Raw genomic sequence first — 19887 nt, forward strand, 5'->3', positions numbered from 1 at the left:
GCATTACTATGCCTGGCTAATTTAAAATTTTTTTGTAGAGACAGGGTCTCTCTATGTTGCCCAGGCTGGTCTTGAACTCCTGGGCTCAAGCAATCCCACCTTCTTGACCTCCCAAAGTGCTGGGATTACAGGTGTGAACCCGCATGCCCGGCCTCAGGTATTTCTTCATAGCAATGCAAGAATGGCCTAACATACTGTCTAATTTCAAAATGCAGAAATTATTCTCCAGATCAGCTTCTTTTTTCTTTTTCTTTTTTCTCTTTTTTGTTTTTCTCTCAATCAGTGTTCACCTGGCTCAACTGAGAAAAATTCGATTGAAGACTACGCTCCCTCCTCTCTCTTCTCCTCTTGGTTTTTTTACTTTATAACTGGGCTGTTGCATACGGTAGCCTCTAGCCACATGTGGTCATTTAAACTTAAATTAACTAAAATTAAACGTAACTAAATATTTGATTTCCCAGTTGCACTAGCTACATTGCAGTGCTTAATAGCCACATGTAGTTTGTGGCTGCTGTACTGGACAGCACAGATATAGAACATGTCCATCATGGTGAGAAGTTCTTTTGGACTGTGTGGCTTCGGAGCATTCCAGAGTCTCTAGGATTAAGTCTTCTCTTATTGCCTTTATCTTAGTAGCTCCATGGTGTCCTGTTAACATGCTCCTTGTCTCCACCCTAAATGGTAATCTCACTGAGGGTGGGTACCATATTGGTTACATGTTGCTTCCTATGCTGGTACAGTGTTGGGTTCACTGTTGGTGATCACTTATTGAGTACAGAGCAGTTGAACAGATGAAGGAATGAACTGGAGGGTTTGTGGACACAGAGTAATCCCTTTGGGGCCCTGGAGCTTTGGGTGATCTTATTAGGGTGTAGTCATCTGGTTAAAGCTTCATTTTATAGAGCTCACTTTTTGTGTGTGTGAAAACAATCACAAATACACACAGTTCCTAAAACAGATGAAAATGTGACACCATAATTGATTGAAGATTGTCAATGACCCCATGCTATCTCTGAACTTTTTATTTGGCCTTAGGGACCAGTAATTTCTAGACAGGAATATTTTGGGTGCTCTTCTGAAGCTGAGAAGGATCTCTGTGTGTTGGGATGGGTGGGGCCTCTGAAGTTCTTTAACCTGTCTGTTTGCAGACAGAGTGTTCCCGTTGTTAGGAAGCTGGTCTCTGGCACAGCTGCTGTGGCCTCACTCGGCGTAGAGCAATCCATTTTCAAACCGATTTTTTGGCCTGTAGTTCAACTTCACGGGGATGCTGGCAGCTCTCCTGTCCCGTGAGCTGCAGCATAGGCAACTAGGCAACCTCAGTGTGTTTGAAAAGAAACTTTGTCTTCCTCTCCCTCTTTTTTCTGTGTGTTCTCTTAAACCATGCCCCCCTTCAATTAAATTCCAAAGAAAGAAGATGAACAAGAACTTATACGTGACTTAGGATATGTTAATAATTGAATCTTCACACCACCCTATGAGGCAAGGCTTGTTACTACTCTCATTTTACGGATGAGAAAACTAAAAGCCCAGAGAAGCTAGGCAACGTTTCCAAGGTTAAACAGCATGTGGGTGCTGTTGCTGGTACTGACACCCATGGCTGGGCTCCAGAGCCAAGCTTCTAATCACTAGGTCCCACTGCCTTTCATTATAACAAACAGAAACACCGGCCCACCTGCAAAAAGGACTTCACAAAGTCAAAAACTGTTGACCAAGCACCTACTCTGTGTGCCAGACACCAGATGCTGAACATCCAGGTGAGACAGCCCTGCCCTCCAGGCAGGTCAGGCCCAGCTCAAGACACTCCTGATGAGAGTTCTTGTTCTGAGGTGGAGTAAAGATGGCAGGCTCTGGGCCACCTCTGCCCACGTGCAGTGCAGAAGTGGGATGGGAGAACATGGCTGAGGACGGCAAGGCTGTAAGCACAGGGGCATGAGGAGTGGCCCCAGCGATCCCTGGGGGTGGCAGGAGCCCGGAAAGCCAGGCCTGTGATGTCCCACTGGCAGGTGTTGAGGGAGTGGCAGGCATGAGATGCTGCTACAGGGCTGCACTCCTCCCACACATGACGGAGGGCCCCAGGATTGTGCTAGATGCTCGGGGGAGGTGTTCACAGGCAAAGCAGACATCGTTCTCATCTTCATGGTGCTCAGAGTTGGGGATTCCATTGGTAACCAAATCATGCAAATGAATTCTTCATTACAAACTGTGTGAAGAGCCATGAAGGAAAAATGAAGTGTGAGAGAGTATTACAGGAGATCGTCCTCACCTGGGAGAGTCAGGGAGAGCCTCCTGGAAGAGACCGCCTGAGCCAAAATCCGAAGCAGGGTGGGAGGGAATGGAGAAGGAACAGCGTGCCTGAAGGCCTGGAAGTAGCAGCAGAGGTAGCTCATTTGATAAATGGGAAGCAGGCCCGTGTGCCCCACCAGCAGGGAGCAAGGGGGAGCAGGGAAGAGAGAGCAAAGGGCCAGAGAGGGGCCCCCGGGTCTGATTCTCACCAGGCCGGGGAGACGATGTAAGGGTCCACGAGCTCATGGGTTTAAAGCAGGGGCAACTCGAGGGGGGTTGAGGCTGGGGATCGTGTGCAGGGCTTGACTGAACAATGCTGTCCTCTCCCATTTCCCCCCGTCAGCTCACCCCTCTTCTGTGGGGCAGCCCTGGAGGCAGTGGGCTTCTCTGGAGATGATGATCTGAGTTATTTATTTTTGCCCCTGAGCACTGGACTCTATCAAATGCTGTGCTCATGAGACACTATCTGGATATTTCCCTTTGGGCCCTGGGCAAGATTCAGGTGTGACCTGTGAGTGTGTGGGAGCCCAAGGTGTCTGAAGAGAAAGCGCAATTTCACTGTCCATTTGGACAAGGCCTGTGCAGTGGTTTCAGCCCTCAGCTGCTCCATCCCTGTGCTGGGCAGCCAGCACCCAGGCATGAGGTCCAGTCCCAAGGAGGGACTGGTTTTACAGCTGGGATGTGGTCTGTGTATTTATGGACAGGTTCGGGCCCTCTTTGAGTTTGGCCAGTGTGGGATGTGTATTTCCAGTACTCCCTTGAAGGGTGTGGTACTACCTCTGAAACTTTCTCTGCTGTTCTAGAAAAGGGTCAACAAGTTCTCATCTATTTGCTTCACACAAAGGGCCCACAAATACATTAGAGACAGAGCTTGTGTTCACGCCTTCCCAAAACCTCTATAAGCTTGGTTTGATTACATAGTCAACTCTACGATTACCGATGGCCTGATTTGTGCTCATGACATTGCCATTCATTATTGTGGGACATTCATTCCCTCAACCCAATCTGATGAAGAGCCTCGTTCTGTGTGCTCAGGACTCTGCTATATGGGAGTAGATAAGGGTGGACCCAGGTCTCAAGGCCTGTACAATCTAATCATGGGTTATGGAGCAGAAGCTCATGGATTGTAATAGCCCAATTATTGTTCTCCAACTGTATTCTGTTGTTGTTAACAGGGGGTTCCCTGATATAGGGGTTCATGGTTAAGTAACTGGAAGATGCTTCATTGTATATGCCCCTTGATCTGGTCGATTGTTGTGTAACAAACTACCACAAAACTTAATGGCTTAAAACAATTTATTATTATAATCTTTCTCAGTTCTGTGGGTTAACTGGGCTCAGCTGGGTGGTTCTGACTTTGGGGTCTCTCATGCAATTATTTATTTTCATCTCTCTGAGTTGCAATTAGATGACAGCTGGGACTAGACTCACCTGAAGGCTTCTTCACTCAGCATGTCTCTGTGCCTGGGTTGGTTGGGCATTTCTCTGTCTGCGTGGTTTTGACATGGGTAAACTTGGGCTTCCTCATAATATGGTGGTCTCAGGGTTGTTAGGCTTCTTACACAGCAGCTGGTTTCCTCAAGAGTGATTATTACAAGAGGCCCAGGAAGGAGCTGCAAGGCTTCGTGTAACCTAACTTTGAAGTCCTCAGACACCACTCCCATAGTATTTTCTTGGTCAAGCAAGTTTCTGAGGCCAGTCCAGATTCAAGGGAGAGGAAATTAGACTCCATAGCTCAATGAGAGGAGTAGCAAATAATTTGTAGCTGTCTTTAATTTACTATGCGTCTTGGAGGTTCACAATGCATAAGAATGTATCAGAGTCATCTGAGAAGCCCTTCACCAAGAAAATCTGCTTAACTCAGCATTTTCCAAGCTGATTATTGTTGTTATTTTAAAAATCAGGAAATCTGTTTCTCACAGAAAATTATTTAACTTCTGTATTCTGCCAGAGAGAGGTGGGCAAAAATTGGAGGGATGATAGATTTGGAGCTCACTATGATCTAATAAATAAAACTTTCCCGAGATGGAATTTGGAGATCTATGGTATATTCCTGATTTGAGGATACACCCAAATAGAGGCTGCATGGCCATCTGCATGGATGGAGAGGCTGGACATCCTAGAGGGTAAAGCTTTGATTTTACTTCTGACAGATTTAGGTTCTAATTCAGCCTCCACTGCTTATAGCTATGTGACACTGGGCAAGTTACGTCTCTGGGCTTCAGTTTCCTTGTCTACAGAATAGAGTTTCTATTTCATAGGGTTGTTGTGAGGACTGAGATCCTGGATGTGAATTACTTGGCACAATGCCTGTTAATGGTCAGTAATTGTTAGACATTATTGTTCTTATGATGCATAGAGGATGCTTTCCTTGGTTAGACTTTGTGGCTGCTCCGTTCCCTTCACCTTTAGGGTTTTATTTGGGTTTATTAGGGACTTACTTTCTAAAGGCAAACAAGTACTATAAGTCATGGACTCGCCCCTACTTTTCTTGCAAAAGTAACCTCTGTACCCTTTCACTTTTTTCCAACCTAGTTTCTAATAAGTGACCGTGACCCACAGTGCAACCTCCACTGCTCCAGGACTCAACCCAAACCCATCTGTGCCTCTGATGGCAGGTCCTACGAGTCAATGTGTGAGTACCAGCGAGCCAAGTGCCGAGACCCGACCTTGGGCGTGGTGCATCGAGGTAGATGCAAAGGTGAGTGTGTACACCCCTGCCCAGCCAAGGAGAGGTTTCTGGGCACCCCAGCCCCCTCACTATGCATTTGCAACAGGGAAGCTTGGAGTAAGTCTGTCCACTCACTTTGCTTTCCTATCTCTCCACCCCTTCCACCAGGGCTGAGGGAAGAAAGCCTGGTCTACCTGAAGGAATGAGCATTTTTCTATCTTTCAAACACTGCCCCCAGGCTAGGGCTTAAAGAGATGTGCTGCTATCTGGCCAGCGCTTTCCTTTTTCTTTTTATGGAGATGCTTAAAACCACAAGACATTATTGCTGGCTCCTGAATAGTGATTCCAAATTGTTGGCCAACAGTTGTGTTTTGTTTGGTCTGTTTGCCTGTTTAAAAACAGCAAAAAACATTTGGGATAACATTTAAAAATTGGGAGATTCAATGAAAAAAAATCTGGCTTTTTGTCCTTCTGTTCCAAAATTGGAAGGTCTGGTAGCATTAGGTCTGTGTTCCTACAAAGCAACACATGGCTAGACCTGCATAACAGCTACCGCTTTAAAGGGGAGCCTGTTGTCCAGTTTGCCACAGTCTTACAGCACTCCCTATAGTCTCTCAGAACTGAATGTCATTCCTCTCATATCCAGCTGGTTTCTCTAATTTATATCTTTTTCCTGAGTCCTGTACATATTTGAATTTGTGACCCCAGACTGCTTAGAGCCATCACAGGAATTGTAGGTGGCTAAGCAGGCTGCACTAGAGCCTCTGATTTTCTAAAGAAAATGGTTGCAATTCTTGAACCATAAGACATGGTTGAGCCCCTGTTAGGCTTACCACTTTTAGAATAAACCCAGTGAAAAACATGGAACTAAAACATTTTTTTTTCTATGGGGCCAGGGTAGAGGTACTTGGGAGAAAAGACAGACAGAACTTGGGATAAACATGAATCCTCTGCTTTTCTATGAATGACATACGGGGAAGGGGTGCTGTGCAGCAGTTACTAGCCACGGCCCTTTTAGGGTTGGACAAGCCAGTTGGTTGTGTGTGGGCTCCCGCACAGGTGGAGTGGTTTTCTCAGTCGTTTTGTCCCTCGGCCCCAGTGTCGAATCCAAGTGAAATATGAAATCTGCTCCTCTCCTCTTTCAGATGCTGGCCAGAGCAAGTGTCGCCTGGAGCGGGCTCAAGCCCTGGAGCAAGCCAAGAAGCCTCAGGAAGCTGTGTTTGTCCCAGAGTGTGGCGAGGATGGCTCCTTTACCCAGGTGAGGCCTCGGACAATCCTCTTGGGCTCTTTCCTGGACGGAGGCAGAGGGGAGGTGTCCCGAGAGCGCGAGGGCTGCTTGGCGCCTTCACTTTCTGGGAAACAGTTGAGTGAGTGGCTCTTCAACTCCCCTCTGTGCTGCCTTCCCCCTCTCAGGCCCTCCCCGTCCCTCCATGCCACCTCTTGCCAACTGGCAGTAGGTCCTGAAAAGATGCATGGAAGCCCAAGCCAGGAAACTGGCATTGCTTGGTCCCCATCCTCCCTGCCGGCTGTCTCCTTGGAGGGCCAGACCTGTGCTTTTCTCTTCTGTTAAATGTGAGCTGATTATTTTTCTTATTCCTGCCAGTTTCCATGGGCAACCCTGGTATTCCCTTCCCTGTTTATTGCTACCCCCTGCCCTCCCTGCTTTCTATCCCCAGTCCTTGAACGAAGCAGAGCCCTCTTTGAGCACAAAGTGTACTATGGTTCTTGGAGTGTGTGAGTGTGTGATTGTGTGTGTGTGTATACACATACAGGTATGCATATACTCAGATTTTAAAACCTAAGTCAGGCAGTCCTACCTCTCATCTTGCATGATCTTCTGGTTAGTGCATTGTCAAAGTAATGCTGACTGTGTTGATCTTGGCACAGACTATTTCTTTTTTCTTTTCTTTTTTTGGAGACAGGGTCTCAATCTGTTGCAGACTGGGTCTCACTCCAGGCTGGAGAGCAGTGGCACAATCATAGCTCATTGGAGCCTTGAACTCCTGGGATCAAGCAATCCTTCCACCCACACCTCCTGAATAGCTGGGACTGTAGGCACACGCCACCACACCCAGCTTATTTTTTAGAGATAGGATCTTGCTATGTTGCCCAGACTGGTCTCAAAGTCCTGGCCTCAAGTGATCCTCCCGCCTCAGCCTCCAAAAGTGCTAGGATTATAGTGTGAACCATCACACCTGGCCTTGGCACAGACTATTTCTAAAACACAGGCAGTGGTGGGACAGAAAGGTGCTTCTCAGGAAAGCTTCTGGGCTGCTTCCTCCTATGCAGGGGCTTGTGGCTGAGGTGGGAGGCAGCCTGGGCGGTGGGCAGCTTCTGTGAGAGTCAGATATGATGCCAGCTGAGTGAAGGTGCTGTCCTGATGAAAGTGTGGAAGGTCACTGGACAAGGATGAGCTTAGCCAAGTGGTTGGGAATGGTCCTGGCACCTGCAATTTCTTTGTCCAATCAAACAACATTTGGGGGAATCCTGTTGTCTTAGAGCCAGGGGCAGAGGCTTCAGGGGTTTAAAAGTTCCCCTGTAATTCTCGATCAATGTGGCAAAGGGTATATAGGCTGGTCTTTGGTCTGAGGGGCTTCAGGTTTCATTTCCAGGTGGGACACAGTGGATTACTGATTTGAGACTAACTTTCTGTTGAGGTAGAAATGTAAAGGGATGAGGAGGTTGGGGATTGGATATCAGCATTTTAAAAGTTTTCTGGTTGATTCAAATGGGCAGCCAGGCTTGATAGTCACTGGGTTAAACTGACGTTTGTTGCCGACCCTGGGAGAGGTGCTTTTAATTCATTTTGTCATTTAAGCCTCACCACAAGCCTGTGAGGTAGGTGTCGTTATCCCCATTTATAGATGATGCAACAGGTGTGGGATGTGGAGTGGCAGAGCTGGGGTTCAGACTCACAAATCCCTAAGTCCAGAGCCCTCAGAAGCCCTCCATACTCTGTTGGCTCTCTGAGCTGGCAGCTTTAAAGGAGGCTCTGAGGTGTGCTCTGGAAGGAGGCAGTCTGGTGGTCTGGTTAGAGTGCTGCTCCTGGAGCCGGACACCTGGGCACGAAGCTCAGCCCCCACCCCTCAGGTAAGTCCCCGAGCTTCTCTGGGGTCAGAATTTCCTTATCTGAACAGTGGAGATTGATTATTATGATTGCTTATCTGTTGTTATTCACTATTATTGTATGTAATAATAATTGTTGTATATTATATATTCCTATAATTAGTATTGCTAATGATCATTATTATAGCTTCCCTCATTAGGTTGTGATGAAGATAAAATCAGTTAACACACGTGAAACACTTGGAACACATAAATAATATATAAATTTTTGTCATTATCATCATGATTATTCCCATCTCTACTGTAGTTCTACTACTGAAATCTTTCTATCATGTCGATACCACTATACCGCTTAAGAAAAAAACCCCACCAAACCTTTTGTTGAAAATCCCCAAGTTGGAAAATGGATGAACTCTTCCATCAATTTTTTAAAAACTGTTTATTCTGGTAAAAAGAATGTGGGTGATCTTTGTATATATTTAAAACTGCATTGCAAAGAATTCATGTCTGTGGGGAGGAATCAGACTTCTCTCAGATTAGTTTGGGGCTGAGACAGGGTGAAGGTAAAGGAGGAGAGTGGAGTTTGTGGCCATTGGCTTTTCCTTTCTCCAGGCTTGTGTGATCCTGGGAGTGTTGGTTATAGGAACGGCTGACCCCTGCCCTCCTGATTCTGAAGTGTTGGCTACCTCGTGACAGACAGCCCACTGGCCAGCTTTTGTTTTGGTGAGGCCAGGCCAGACCAGGTGGTGTTTACTGAGGGAAAGGAACTTCCAGATTAGTCCAGGCTAAATTGCTAAACGAGAGAGTCCCTGAAGTTCAGCAAGAGTTGTGTAGATAGTCAAGAACCCCCTCATTTGTTTGACATGCTAAGCACTGCCATGTGTCTGTAGGCTGAAGGCTAGCTCACTCTGGTGGGCAGCCAGACGGCCAGACAGCGGGCCCATCCCAGCTACAGTGATTGAAATGGATGTGCTTTTCCCGCTGATCAAAGACACTGCAATAACTTCACAAAATAAGGCTGCCTCTTTGAGTATGCTTCAGTCACATTGACTGGCTGCCAAAATGCTGGGAGATGAATGCTTTCTCCTTTCTCCAACCTCCATCACTTAGCTGGGCTTTTTTTTTTTTTTCTCCTAAGACCAAAACCCAGAGATAAACTACATTGCTTTAATATTCTTTAGAATATTGATATGCACGCATCCCGGTATTAACATATTTTAGCCCTGGGAATTATTACACAGTAACCCTCTCTTGAAGTTTATGGGGGGAGTGATGGGACTCTAATGGGATTGGATTTGTCTGGCATGGGACACAGCTTGAGACCACATGACTGACTTGGCTTTAATGGGCTTCATGTGGGACTCGCTGGCCTCTGTTCTTTCCCTTTGTTTTCCCTTGTCCTCTTCCCTCCCTACCTCCAACCCCAACTCACACACAGGAGTGGTTCAGCTTTCTTCTACAGCAGCGACACTAAAGCTGTACATTAGACCATGTTAGACTTTTAAAGGTCTTGAAACCTAGGCCATATCCCAGACCATTAAATCAATATCTGGGAATGGGACACAGACATTGTGTTTTTTCGAGCTCCCCAGGTGATGCCAATGTTTGATCAAAGTTTCAAACCACTTTTGTAAGGACTTCATCACTCTTGTTTCTCGATTGCATCCTTGAGATGTGGAATTTAGCCTCTTTGGTGACCTGTTGAGTAAGGTCAGGAGCTATAGGCTTTGTCCTTTGCTATGGTCTTATCTGTTTTCTGTTCTGGGTATCTGGAACACAACTCCTGACATCTGTTCTATCAAGTCCTCTGCCAAGCAGTTGTCTGGTGCCCAAGCTGATTAACTGAAATCTCAGCTGCAGTGGAAGGGTGTTGGGCTGTCACCATCAGGCTGTGTTGGCTGGAGCTTGGCAAGTGTGTGCATCACTGAATGACAATGATGCCCGCTTTTTATTGAGTGCTATCAGGTGCTAGGCCCTGTGTTTTACACCCATTAATCTTTACTACAGCCTTTTGAGAGTTATTAATACGCTTATGTATAAAGAAAAATTGAGTTTCAGTGGGGTTGAATAGCTGACTTGAGGTCCCTAAGCTTAAGACAATTTGTACTCAAGCCTGCCTAATATTGAGAGCCTAAGACAAGTTGTACTCAAGCCTGCCTAATATCGAAGGCTGTGCTCTTAACTCTTTTAGGCTACAGAAGTGGCCTTGATACATATGTATTCCATTTCTATCACCATTGTTGTTGCAGAAGTTCTCTTTCTAATGCTATTGACCAATCAATGAAACAAACATTTTAAAAAATACAATCTTTAGATTATGGAAATTAAAAAAAGATACAAAAAAGTAGAAATAATAGTATAATGAACATATACCCATCACCCAGCTTCAACAATGATTAACAAATGGCCAGTTCTGTTTCATCTTTACCTCATTTCCATCTCCTGCCCCCAAACTGGATTGCTTCAAAGCAAATCCCCACACACAATATCTTTTCATCCCAGACATTTTTGAGCTCTGCTATATTGTGGGCTGTGTGCTGGTTACTAGGGAGGATTCAAAAAAATGTCATGACCTCTGCCTTCAAGGAGTTTACACGCAGAAAAGAGATTAAGACATATGATAAAGTAACTATATAAAAGATAATATACAAACAATAATATTTCAAAAGCTCATTTATAAGTCAGTTATTTGGAATCCTGAATGCCTTTTATTGTTAAGAAAATATATACAAATTTTAAATTTTTGGACACAAATACCTTAAACAAAACTAAAAGCAAAACTGAGCATGGTGGCACAAGCCTGTAGTCCCAGCTAATTGGGAGGCTGAGGCAGGAGGATTGCTTGAGTCCAGGAGTTCAAGGCTATATTGCTCTATGATTGCACCTGTGAATAGCCACTCCACTCCAGCCTGGATAACATAGTGAGACCCTGTTTCTAAAAAGAGAAAAACTAAACTAAAAGCAAACAACACACATTAGCCTTAACAACAAAGAGCTAATCTTATGTAAAGAACTCTTACAATTCAGAAAGAAAAAGATCCTAGTGAAAATGTGGGCAAGAGATAGCAAAAAACCAGTCATATGATAATAATAGTCAATAAGTGAATCTGAATGATGTTATCTTCTTTTGTCATTTTAGAAATACAAATAAAAATGATGATGAATGCTCTTGCTTACTAAATTAGCAAAAACTGGGAAAAGATGATGATATTCAGGGTCAGATAAAGGGAAAAGGGTGCCCTTCTATTGCAGCTTGGAAAGTAAATTGGCACTGACTTTTTAGTGGGATAGTCTTGTAATATGGGTCAAAAGTCTTCAATCGTGTCCACATTTTGGGCCTGCAATTCCACTTCTAGGAATTTATTCTAAGGAAGTAACTAAAAATATGTGAAACTATGTAGCCACAAGGATTACAATCCAAGTTTTGTTTATAGTGGCAAAAAATTGGAAACAACCTAAGTATCCAATACTAGAAAATTGCTTAAACAAATGACATAGCCACACTATGCAACCTCCAAACGCGTGTGTTGTAGAGGCTTATGTAATATATTTGGGTAGGTCTGTGTACTAGGGATTTAATTAACCAGATAATTAAGATGATAAATATTTTCATTTTTTTCTAAATAGAAAAGCTATACACATTCTGTTAAAAAAATTCTGACAATACGGAAGTATATAAGGTAGAAAGATTAAGCCAGTGATTTCATGCCCCTGAAATAGCAACAGTTAAGTCTAACCCTCTAAATTTTTTTTCCTTGTGTGTACTTATTGTCATTATTTAGGACAAGAATGGTGTAATGTCATATATTGTTTTACAATATTTTCTTAGCTAAGTATATTATGGGCTTATTTCCCAGTAAGTTACATGCAACACTATCTCATTTAAAAAATGTCTGCATTGTATTTCATTGTATGAATGTGTGACAAATCCTAAAAATTTGGAGATTAACTTTCCAGCAGCTGTCTATTGTGTCAAAAGGCCATGCACTTTTTAAGGCATTTGATGCATACTACCACGTCGCTTTCCATAAATGTTGAGCAACCATGTGGTTGATTATTGGTTGTTATCAGACTCATTCCCAAGATATTTTAATTTTTTGTGTAGACGGATTATAGTTCTAATAATATAGAATATAAAACTCTATTCATTATGTTACTTCTGTGTGGAAAAAAATGTGTTATGTTTCCTGTCTTTGAGCTCCATGGTCCAGGAACAATCTTTCTTGATATAGTTGTATGGGCACCACCACGTCTCCCATTTTCTAATTCTAACCACTGCTCCCCTCCAGCAGTGCACACGTGTACCTGATTTTTTTATTTCCTGAGGTCATTGCATATAGGGATCTATATGCATGGATCCCTTGCATATAGGGATCTGGGGAGATGTAACTTCTTCTTGATGATGCTTTGTTCTCAAGTTGGAAGCTTAAAAAATGTTCTGTGGCTTTTTGACAAAGGCATTGGGCTCTATTGTCATTTCCGTAGTTCTTACTATTGTATTTCCTAAAACCTAGGGAAATACACACTTGTTTCCTAAGTGCCTGGGGTTGAGCTATGAAGCAGATCTTATTGTTCCTTTTTAGCTCCCCAGCCCCACAGCATAGAACTGCATCTTCCTGACGTCACCCCTGTAGACTCAAGTTGTGTGACTAGCTTGCCCTGGGAACACCTTGGTTTACTGTCTGGTTTTTCTTCTTTCACATTCCCAGCAAGTACTGAAGGTCTGGATGCTTGACATGAACTGTGAAACTTTGTTGGCCTGGACTGATGAAACATTGGCAGGCTGAACATCCTCATAGGGTGGAAGGGGTTTGTCCTATCTTTGATGAGCCTGGGAGTCTAATAGGAGTTCGGGGGCCAAGGGCCTTTTTGTCTTCATGTGGACAGATCTTGCCTAGAGCAACAGTGTGGCTCTCTCAGACGGTGTAGAGGACCCTCTAGGTGAAGTACTGAGACCTGGGGTGCATCTGTGAGCTGGAATGTTTCCAAGCTTCTTCAGCCACAGTTGGCCCCTTTGGATGCTGCAGAAAAAGTGGGCTCTGTGTGTGTTTAGTGGATGGTGCCCTGCTTTATAAAGACCTCCTGCCTTTTGGTCTGTGGACAATGCCAGCTTTTTTTTTTAAAGCAGTCATACTGCCAAAAATTCAAGCCCATCCTTTATGTACAGATGGTATAAATGGTAAATGGACCCCACTGTAGGGCACTTATTGCTTTTCTTTTTCCTTTTTTGTTACATGCTCAAAAAACATATTATTATTACAGTGTGAACATCTACTGTGTCCAGAGCATCTTACTACTTGTTTTACATGTGTTTTTCAGTGAATTGCTTTTGTTCCAAACAACCAGTTAATGTACAGTGATAATTTATACAAAATGTCTTCTATTTAGCACATAATTGTTGCTTAGCAGATGTTAGTTTTCTTCATCTTTGGGTTCTTGGTTTGCTCAGCTGTAAACTGGAAGAGTTGAACTCGTTCAGAGGTTGGCAAACTGTGGTCTGTGGACCGGCCACCTGTTTTTATTTATTCTTTAAAATAATAACTGTATTGACATATAATTTGTGCATCATAAAAGTTACCATTTTAAAATATGCTATTGAGTGGTTATTAGTAAATTCACAGAGTTATGCAACCATCATCATTATCTAATACCAGAACATTTTTATCACCCGAGAAGAAATCTTGTGCGCATTAGCATTCACTTCCCATTACCTCTCTCCTCAGTCCTTGGCAACCACTAATCTACTTTCTATTTCTATGATTTGCTTATTCTGGACATTTCATACAAATGGAATAATAATATGTGGTCCTTCTGCCTGGCTTAGTTTAATCAGCATAATGTTTTCAAGGCTCAGCCTTGTTGTAGCATGAATCAGTACTTCATTCCTTTTTATTGTCAAGCAATATTCTATTGTGTATATATATATGTATATATATATATGTATATACATATATATATATACGTATATATATATATGTATATACATATATATATATATGTATATATATATATGTATATACATATATATATATATATGTATATATATATGTATATACATATATATATATATATGTATATATATATATATCCCGTTTTATTTATTCATTCATCAGCTGATGGACACTTGGGTTGTTTCTATTTTTTATTTTTATTTTTTATTATTTTTTGAGATGGGGTCTCGCTCTGTTGCCCAGGCTGGAGTGCAGTGGCATGATCTGGACTCACTACAACCTCCACCTCCCGGTCTCAATTGATCCTCCTACCTCAGCCTCCTGAGTAGCTGGGACCACAGGTGTGCACCATCGCACTTGGCTAAATTTTTGTATTTTTGGTAGAGATGGGGTTTTGCCATGTTGCCAAAGCTGTTCTTGAACTCCTGAGCTCAAGTGATATGCCCACCTCAGCCTCCCAAAGGATTACAGGTGTGGGCCACCATGCCTGGCCTGTTTCCATTTTTTTGGCTGTTATAAATAGTACTATTGTGAACATTTGTGTACTTTTTTTGTGTGTTTATCTGTTTTCAATTCTCTTGGCATATACCTAGGAGTAGAATTGCTAGGTCATATGGTAACTATGTTTATGCTTTTGAGGAACTGACAGACTGTTTTCCAAGGTAGCTGAACCATTTTACATTCCCACCAGCAATGTGTGAAGGTTCCAATTTCTCCACATCCTTGTCAACACTTGTTATTTTCCATGTTTCTTATTAGTATCTTTTCTAGTGGGTGTGAAGTGGTATCTCATGGTGTTTGGATTTGCATTTCTCTAATGACTAATGATGTCAAGCATCTTTTCATGTGCTTTTTGGCCATTTCTATATCTTTGGAGAAATGTCTACTCAGATCCTTTTCCCATTTCTTAATTCAGTTACTTATCTTTTCATTATTGAGTTACAAGAGCTCTTTATATATTCTAGATACAAGACTCTCTCTCTTTTTTTTTTATTTGAGATGGAGTCTGACTCTCTCTGTCACCCAGGCTGGAGTACAGTGGCACCATCTTGGCTCACTGCAACTTCTGCCTCCTGCGTTAAGGTGATTCTCCTGACTCAGCCTCTGGAATTGCTGGGATTATAAGCGCGTGCCACCAAGCCCGGCGAATTTTTGTATTTTTATATTAGAGACAGGGTTTCACCATGTTGGCCAGGCTGGTCTTAAACTCCTGACCTCAGTAATCTGCCTGTCTTAGCCTCCCACAGTGCTGGGATTACAGGCGTGAGCTACTGGGCATTAGGTACAAGACTCGTCAGATATATGATTCACAAATATTTTCTCCCATCCTGTGGGTTCTTTTTACGTTCTCAATAATTTCCTTTGAAGCACAAAAGCTTCTTTTTTTTTCTTTTCTTTTCTTTTCTTTTCTTTTTTTTTTTTGAGAGAAGGTCTCACTCTGTCACCTAGGCTGGAGTGTGGTGATACCATCTTGGCTCACTGCAACCTCAGCCTCTTGGGCTCAAGCGATCCTCCCACCTCAGCCTCTTGAGTAGGTGGGACTACAGGTGCATGCCACTATGCAGGGCTAATTTTTGTGTTTTTTGTAGAGACGATGTTTTGTCATGTTGCCCAGGCTGGTCTTGAACCCCTGAGCTCAAGCAATCTGCCTGTCTTGGCCTCCGAAAGTGCTGGGATTACAGGCGTGAGCCACTGCGCCTGGCCAAAAAGCTTTAGTTTTGAAGTTCAATTTATCTTTTTTTCTCTTTTATTTCTTATAACTTCATTCCTTTTCATGTGTATATTCGGTTGTCTCAGGACTACTTGTTGAAAAGACTATTTTTCCATCTTGAATTGTCTTGGTCCTCTCGTCAAAAATCAGCTTATTTCTGGATTCTCAACTCTATTCCTTAATCTGTATGTCTAGTCCTATGCCAGTGCCACACTCTCCTGATTACTATAACCTTGTAGTAAGTTTTGAAATCTTATTTTTTCTTTGTAATTGGACAGTGAGATGAGGGTTGTTCTGCACCCATGTATGGGGTTAATGCTGGCTCCACTCACTGAGGCAGAGCATCTAGTAGGGGGAATGCACAGGAACCTGTAGCCTGTGCTGTGGTCCTAGGTTTGGAGAAAATGTCAGTACCCTTGGCATGATATTTGTAAGAAAAGGGAAAGGTTGGGAGAGAACGGTACCAAATGGGGATGGGAAACTTTTTAGAATCACCAAAGATGAGCATTGTATATCTCTAAGAGCTTTCAGTCTCTGACAGGCCAATACTTCTTTGAATCTACAAGCAGGAAAGGGAATTCTTTTTCAAATTAGAAACTCTGGGTTACAGGGAGCCTTGAAACTGTAGAGGAGAAATGCTGCTGCCTGTCGGAGTAGAGCGGTGGGCTTGTGCTCGTCCCCCCCGCCCCTCCCCCAATGGCGTATCCTCTGTGGGCATTAAGGTTCTCAGCACATCAAGATCTGAGAGGTAGAAGCTGGAGCCCCAGTGAGCAGCAGCCAGTAGCCAGCTTCCCAAGGGCACCCTACTTTTGCCTTCCTGTGGGAGGTCAAGTTGGCATATCATTTGCAGTGAGTAAACAATCTCAGTTATGCAGTTACGAAGTTTAATTTTTAACTTTGTCAGTGATGGCAAGAGCAGGGTCTGACTCATTCATGTGCAGGAAGGACTTGTTTAGGAAGTGACCGGTCTAATCTCTTGCATGTGTTGGGAGCCTCTACTATCATGTTTTCAATGGAAGAACTGGTCCCCATGCCCCCATCACCCATCAGGTGCAAGGATGTGTGATAAGATGAGGGTGGATGGAGCACGTTTTGTGCTCAGAATACTGTCTCCATTATGCTCTCTGGGGACTTGCCTATCCCACTCTCTGCTCTGTCCTGCTCTTCAATGGCTGTTTTCTAGCTGAATGGCCACTGTGAGTCCTCTCTCAGATTAGCTGGCATCATTTGCTTTGGAGTAAGCATGCAAGGTTTGGGTGCTCCCAGCTGGGCATCTGAGCTCCCTGTAGCCCTTAGTGATTCTGTCCCTACAATTTGTCTATTGTGGAAATTAAAGGAGTGAGCTCTGGGCGGTATCTGCAGCTGCTCTTCTGCAATGCAGTGTGCTTGGGAGGGAGGGAGGGAAAGATGGAAGCCTCCTGCTCTGGCTTTCCTGCTGTCTGTGGGAGAGGAGAGGCTCAGTAATGGGAGGCTTCAGTCACTCTCTCTGGTATTCTTTTTTTTTTTTTTTGAGACAGAGTCTCGCTCTGTTGCCCAGGCTGGAGTGTAGTGGCGTGATCTTGGCTCACTGCAAGCTCCACCTCCTGGGTTCACACCATTCTCCTGCCTCAGCCTCCCAAGTAGCTGGGACTACAGGTGCCCACCACCACGCCCGGCTAATTTTTTGTATATTTAGTAGAGACGGGGTTTCACTGTGTTAGCCAAGATGGTCTCAATTTGCTGACCTCGAGATCTGCCTGCCTTGGCCTCCCAAAGTGGTGGAATTAAAGGAACTGCTCTTCTTTTTTAGATAATCATCATCATCAACAACAATACCACTTTCTTAACCTATACACAAGGTGCCAGGCTGTTTTATATTTGCCCGACACATGTTAAGTTATTCAGTCCTCACTATAAGCACTGTTACATTCCCATTTTATTGATGCGGAAACTGAACCACAGAGAAGCTGTGTAGCTTGCCCAGGGTCTCACAGCGTGCAAGTGGCAGAGTCAGTATTCAAACCCAAGTACCCTGGCTCCAGAGTTCTTGATCCTAACCATGATTCCACACTGCCCCTCTAAGAGACATTGCCATCTTTTAAAGTGATATTGCCAGACTAGGGCATATTCAGGAGGGTGACTCAGGTGAGTAAAGTTGGGAAATGATGTCATGTGAGGAATATCCAATGGAGCCAGAGATAACAACCAAAGGATGGATAAAAAGATGACTAGGCCGGGTGCAGTAGCGCACGCCTGTAATCCCAGCAGTTTGGGAGGCCGAGGTGGGTGAATCACCTGAGGTCAGGAGATCAAGACCAGCCTGGCTAACATGGTGAAACCCCGTCTCCACTAAAAACACACAAAAAATTAGCCAGGTGTGGTGGTACATGCCTGTAGTCCCAGCTACTTGGGAGGCTGAGGCAGGAGAGTTGCTTGAACCCGGTAGGTGGAGATTGCAGTGAGCCGAGTTGGCGCCACTGCACTCCAGCCTGGGTGACAGAGCAAGACTCTCAAATAATAATAATAATGATAATAATAATAATAATAATAAAAAGGTGACCAAAGGGATACCTGAGAGCCAGATCCAAACCTTTGTCTGTGAATGATAATAAGTCTTTTAAGTGGAGTCCCACAGAGCTGACCCAGGATCACTGAGTACAGTATATAAAGAGTAGGATTCTGACTCGAAATAGGGAAGAACTTTTGACAAGTAGAGTAGCTCACAGACAGAATGTCTGACTCAAAGAGGACTTAACTTCCCATCCCGGAAAGTGGGCAAGCAGAGACCAAGTGGATATCCGTCAGCTGTGCCATGGGGATGGGAGGGAGTGTTCCTACATTGGGAAGGGGGTTCAATTGATCTCTGAGGAGGAAAACACCACTTTTTAGGATTTTATGAGACAAGAGCTAATGTCCAATCAGGTGGCTAGGCACACAGTAGGCCCACAACAGACATTTACTCAGGAAACTTTCAGGCAGAGCCATTAAGACACACATTTAGGGCTTTTGCTACTGCTCTGTGAGTGCACGTAACATGCTGGGAGGTGACCCGGCAGGTCAGTCAACTAAACTCTTCTGCAAAATTGAAGGGATCAGAAATTTTTTTCATGTCAAAATAGGGAAGAATAATAGGAACTCAGGTGGGAGGTGTGAAGACAGAAAAGTTTTATTAAAGTGAAGTCAGACAGGAGAACAAGGAAAGGCTCCACTCCTGCAGGCCACTTTTGTCTTCCCCACCAGCCAGCTTTCTCACAGTTCTCATCTGAATAAATGCTCCTATTTATGAGGGACTTTCTTATTATGTACTTTTTAAACATAAAAATATATTTGATACTTAACCCCCAAGATAGAAATAAAATTAAAGGAACAAGAGGTATCATATTTGCTGTTTACAAAACCTGGACCATTCTAGGCACCAGACAGAGGAACAGGAGTGAAGACAGTGAAGTTTCTTGGGTCCCTGGAGCCCTAACACTCGGGTGTTCCAAATGTCTTTATATGTCCATTGTGGGGGATGCTGTTCAAACTTTTTGGAAAATACAAAAAATATTCTTCACCATATAATTGGATTGGTGGTCTTAACACTGACAATTAGGTACTAGTTTATAAATCTCCTCCCCCTCTTCAGGAGCAAAAGTTCACCTTACAGCAGGGTTGTGGAATTATGGACCTTCTGGATTAAAGGGGACCTCAGAGACATCTGGTTTATCTTCTTCCTCTACCTACCCCACTCCAATCCAGGGCTCACGCTCCGCTTACAGTCTCTCCCCAAGTAGTCTTCCACCTTCTGCTCAATTGCTCTCAGAGACAGGAAGCTTATTCCCACAATGAAAAAATCCATAATGAATTTTGGGACAATTTTTTTGGAAAGTCCTCTTTACCTTGACTTGAGAGCTGTCTTCCTATAACTTCCAAGAGATGACTTCAGTTCTAGCTATGGGAATTACAGAATCCACAGAAAGACTTGAAGATGAGCACCATTATATCCTTGTGAAATCTTCTCTTTCAGCCAACAATTTATTTCCCCTGGCAGAAATCCTTAGTTCTAGCACTCATTCCCATATCATAGGGATTTATATATCTTTCCATCTGGCCTCCTTCTTCTGAGTCTAATTTGCCAAGGCCCTTCTTATAGGGCCTTCCTTATAGCATCCTTCCTCACACTGGACACAAGATTTCAGATGTGGTCATGAGCAGGCTGGGGAAGAACAAGGCCATCTCTTGTT

The 19887-nt window shown here is 43.7% G+C and overlaps 1 protein-coding gene across 6 annotated transcripts in view; it reads left to right on the forward strand.

The window, feature by feature from the left end:
• SMOC1 (SPARC related modular calcium binding 1) overlaps positions 1-19887 on the forward strand; it is a 161388-nt gene that overhangs the window by 67075 nt on the left and 74426 nt on the right. For all 6 annotated transcript variants that reach the window (XM_019010111.4, XM_004055368.5, XM_055362206.2 and 3 more), the window contains exons 2-3: positions 4819-4984; positions 6100-6212. In XM_019010111.4, coding sequence (XP_018865656.1) covers positions 4819-4984; positions 6100-6212 — 279 coding nt within the window. The remainder of the gene's footprint in view (positions 1-4818; positions 4985-6099; positions 6213-19887) is intronic.

The sequence above is a fragment of the Gorilla gorilla genome, chromosome 15 (genome assembly GCF_029281585.2).
Source record: "Gorilla gorilla gorilla isolate KB3781 chromosome 15, NHGRI_mGorGor1-v2.1_pri, whole genome shotgun sequence".
Taxonomy (NCBI): Eukaryota; Metazoa; Chordata; class Mammalia; order Primates; family Hominidae; genus Gorilla; species Gorilla gorilla.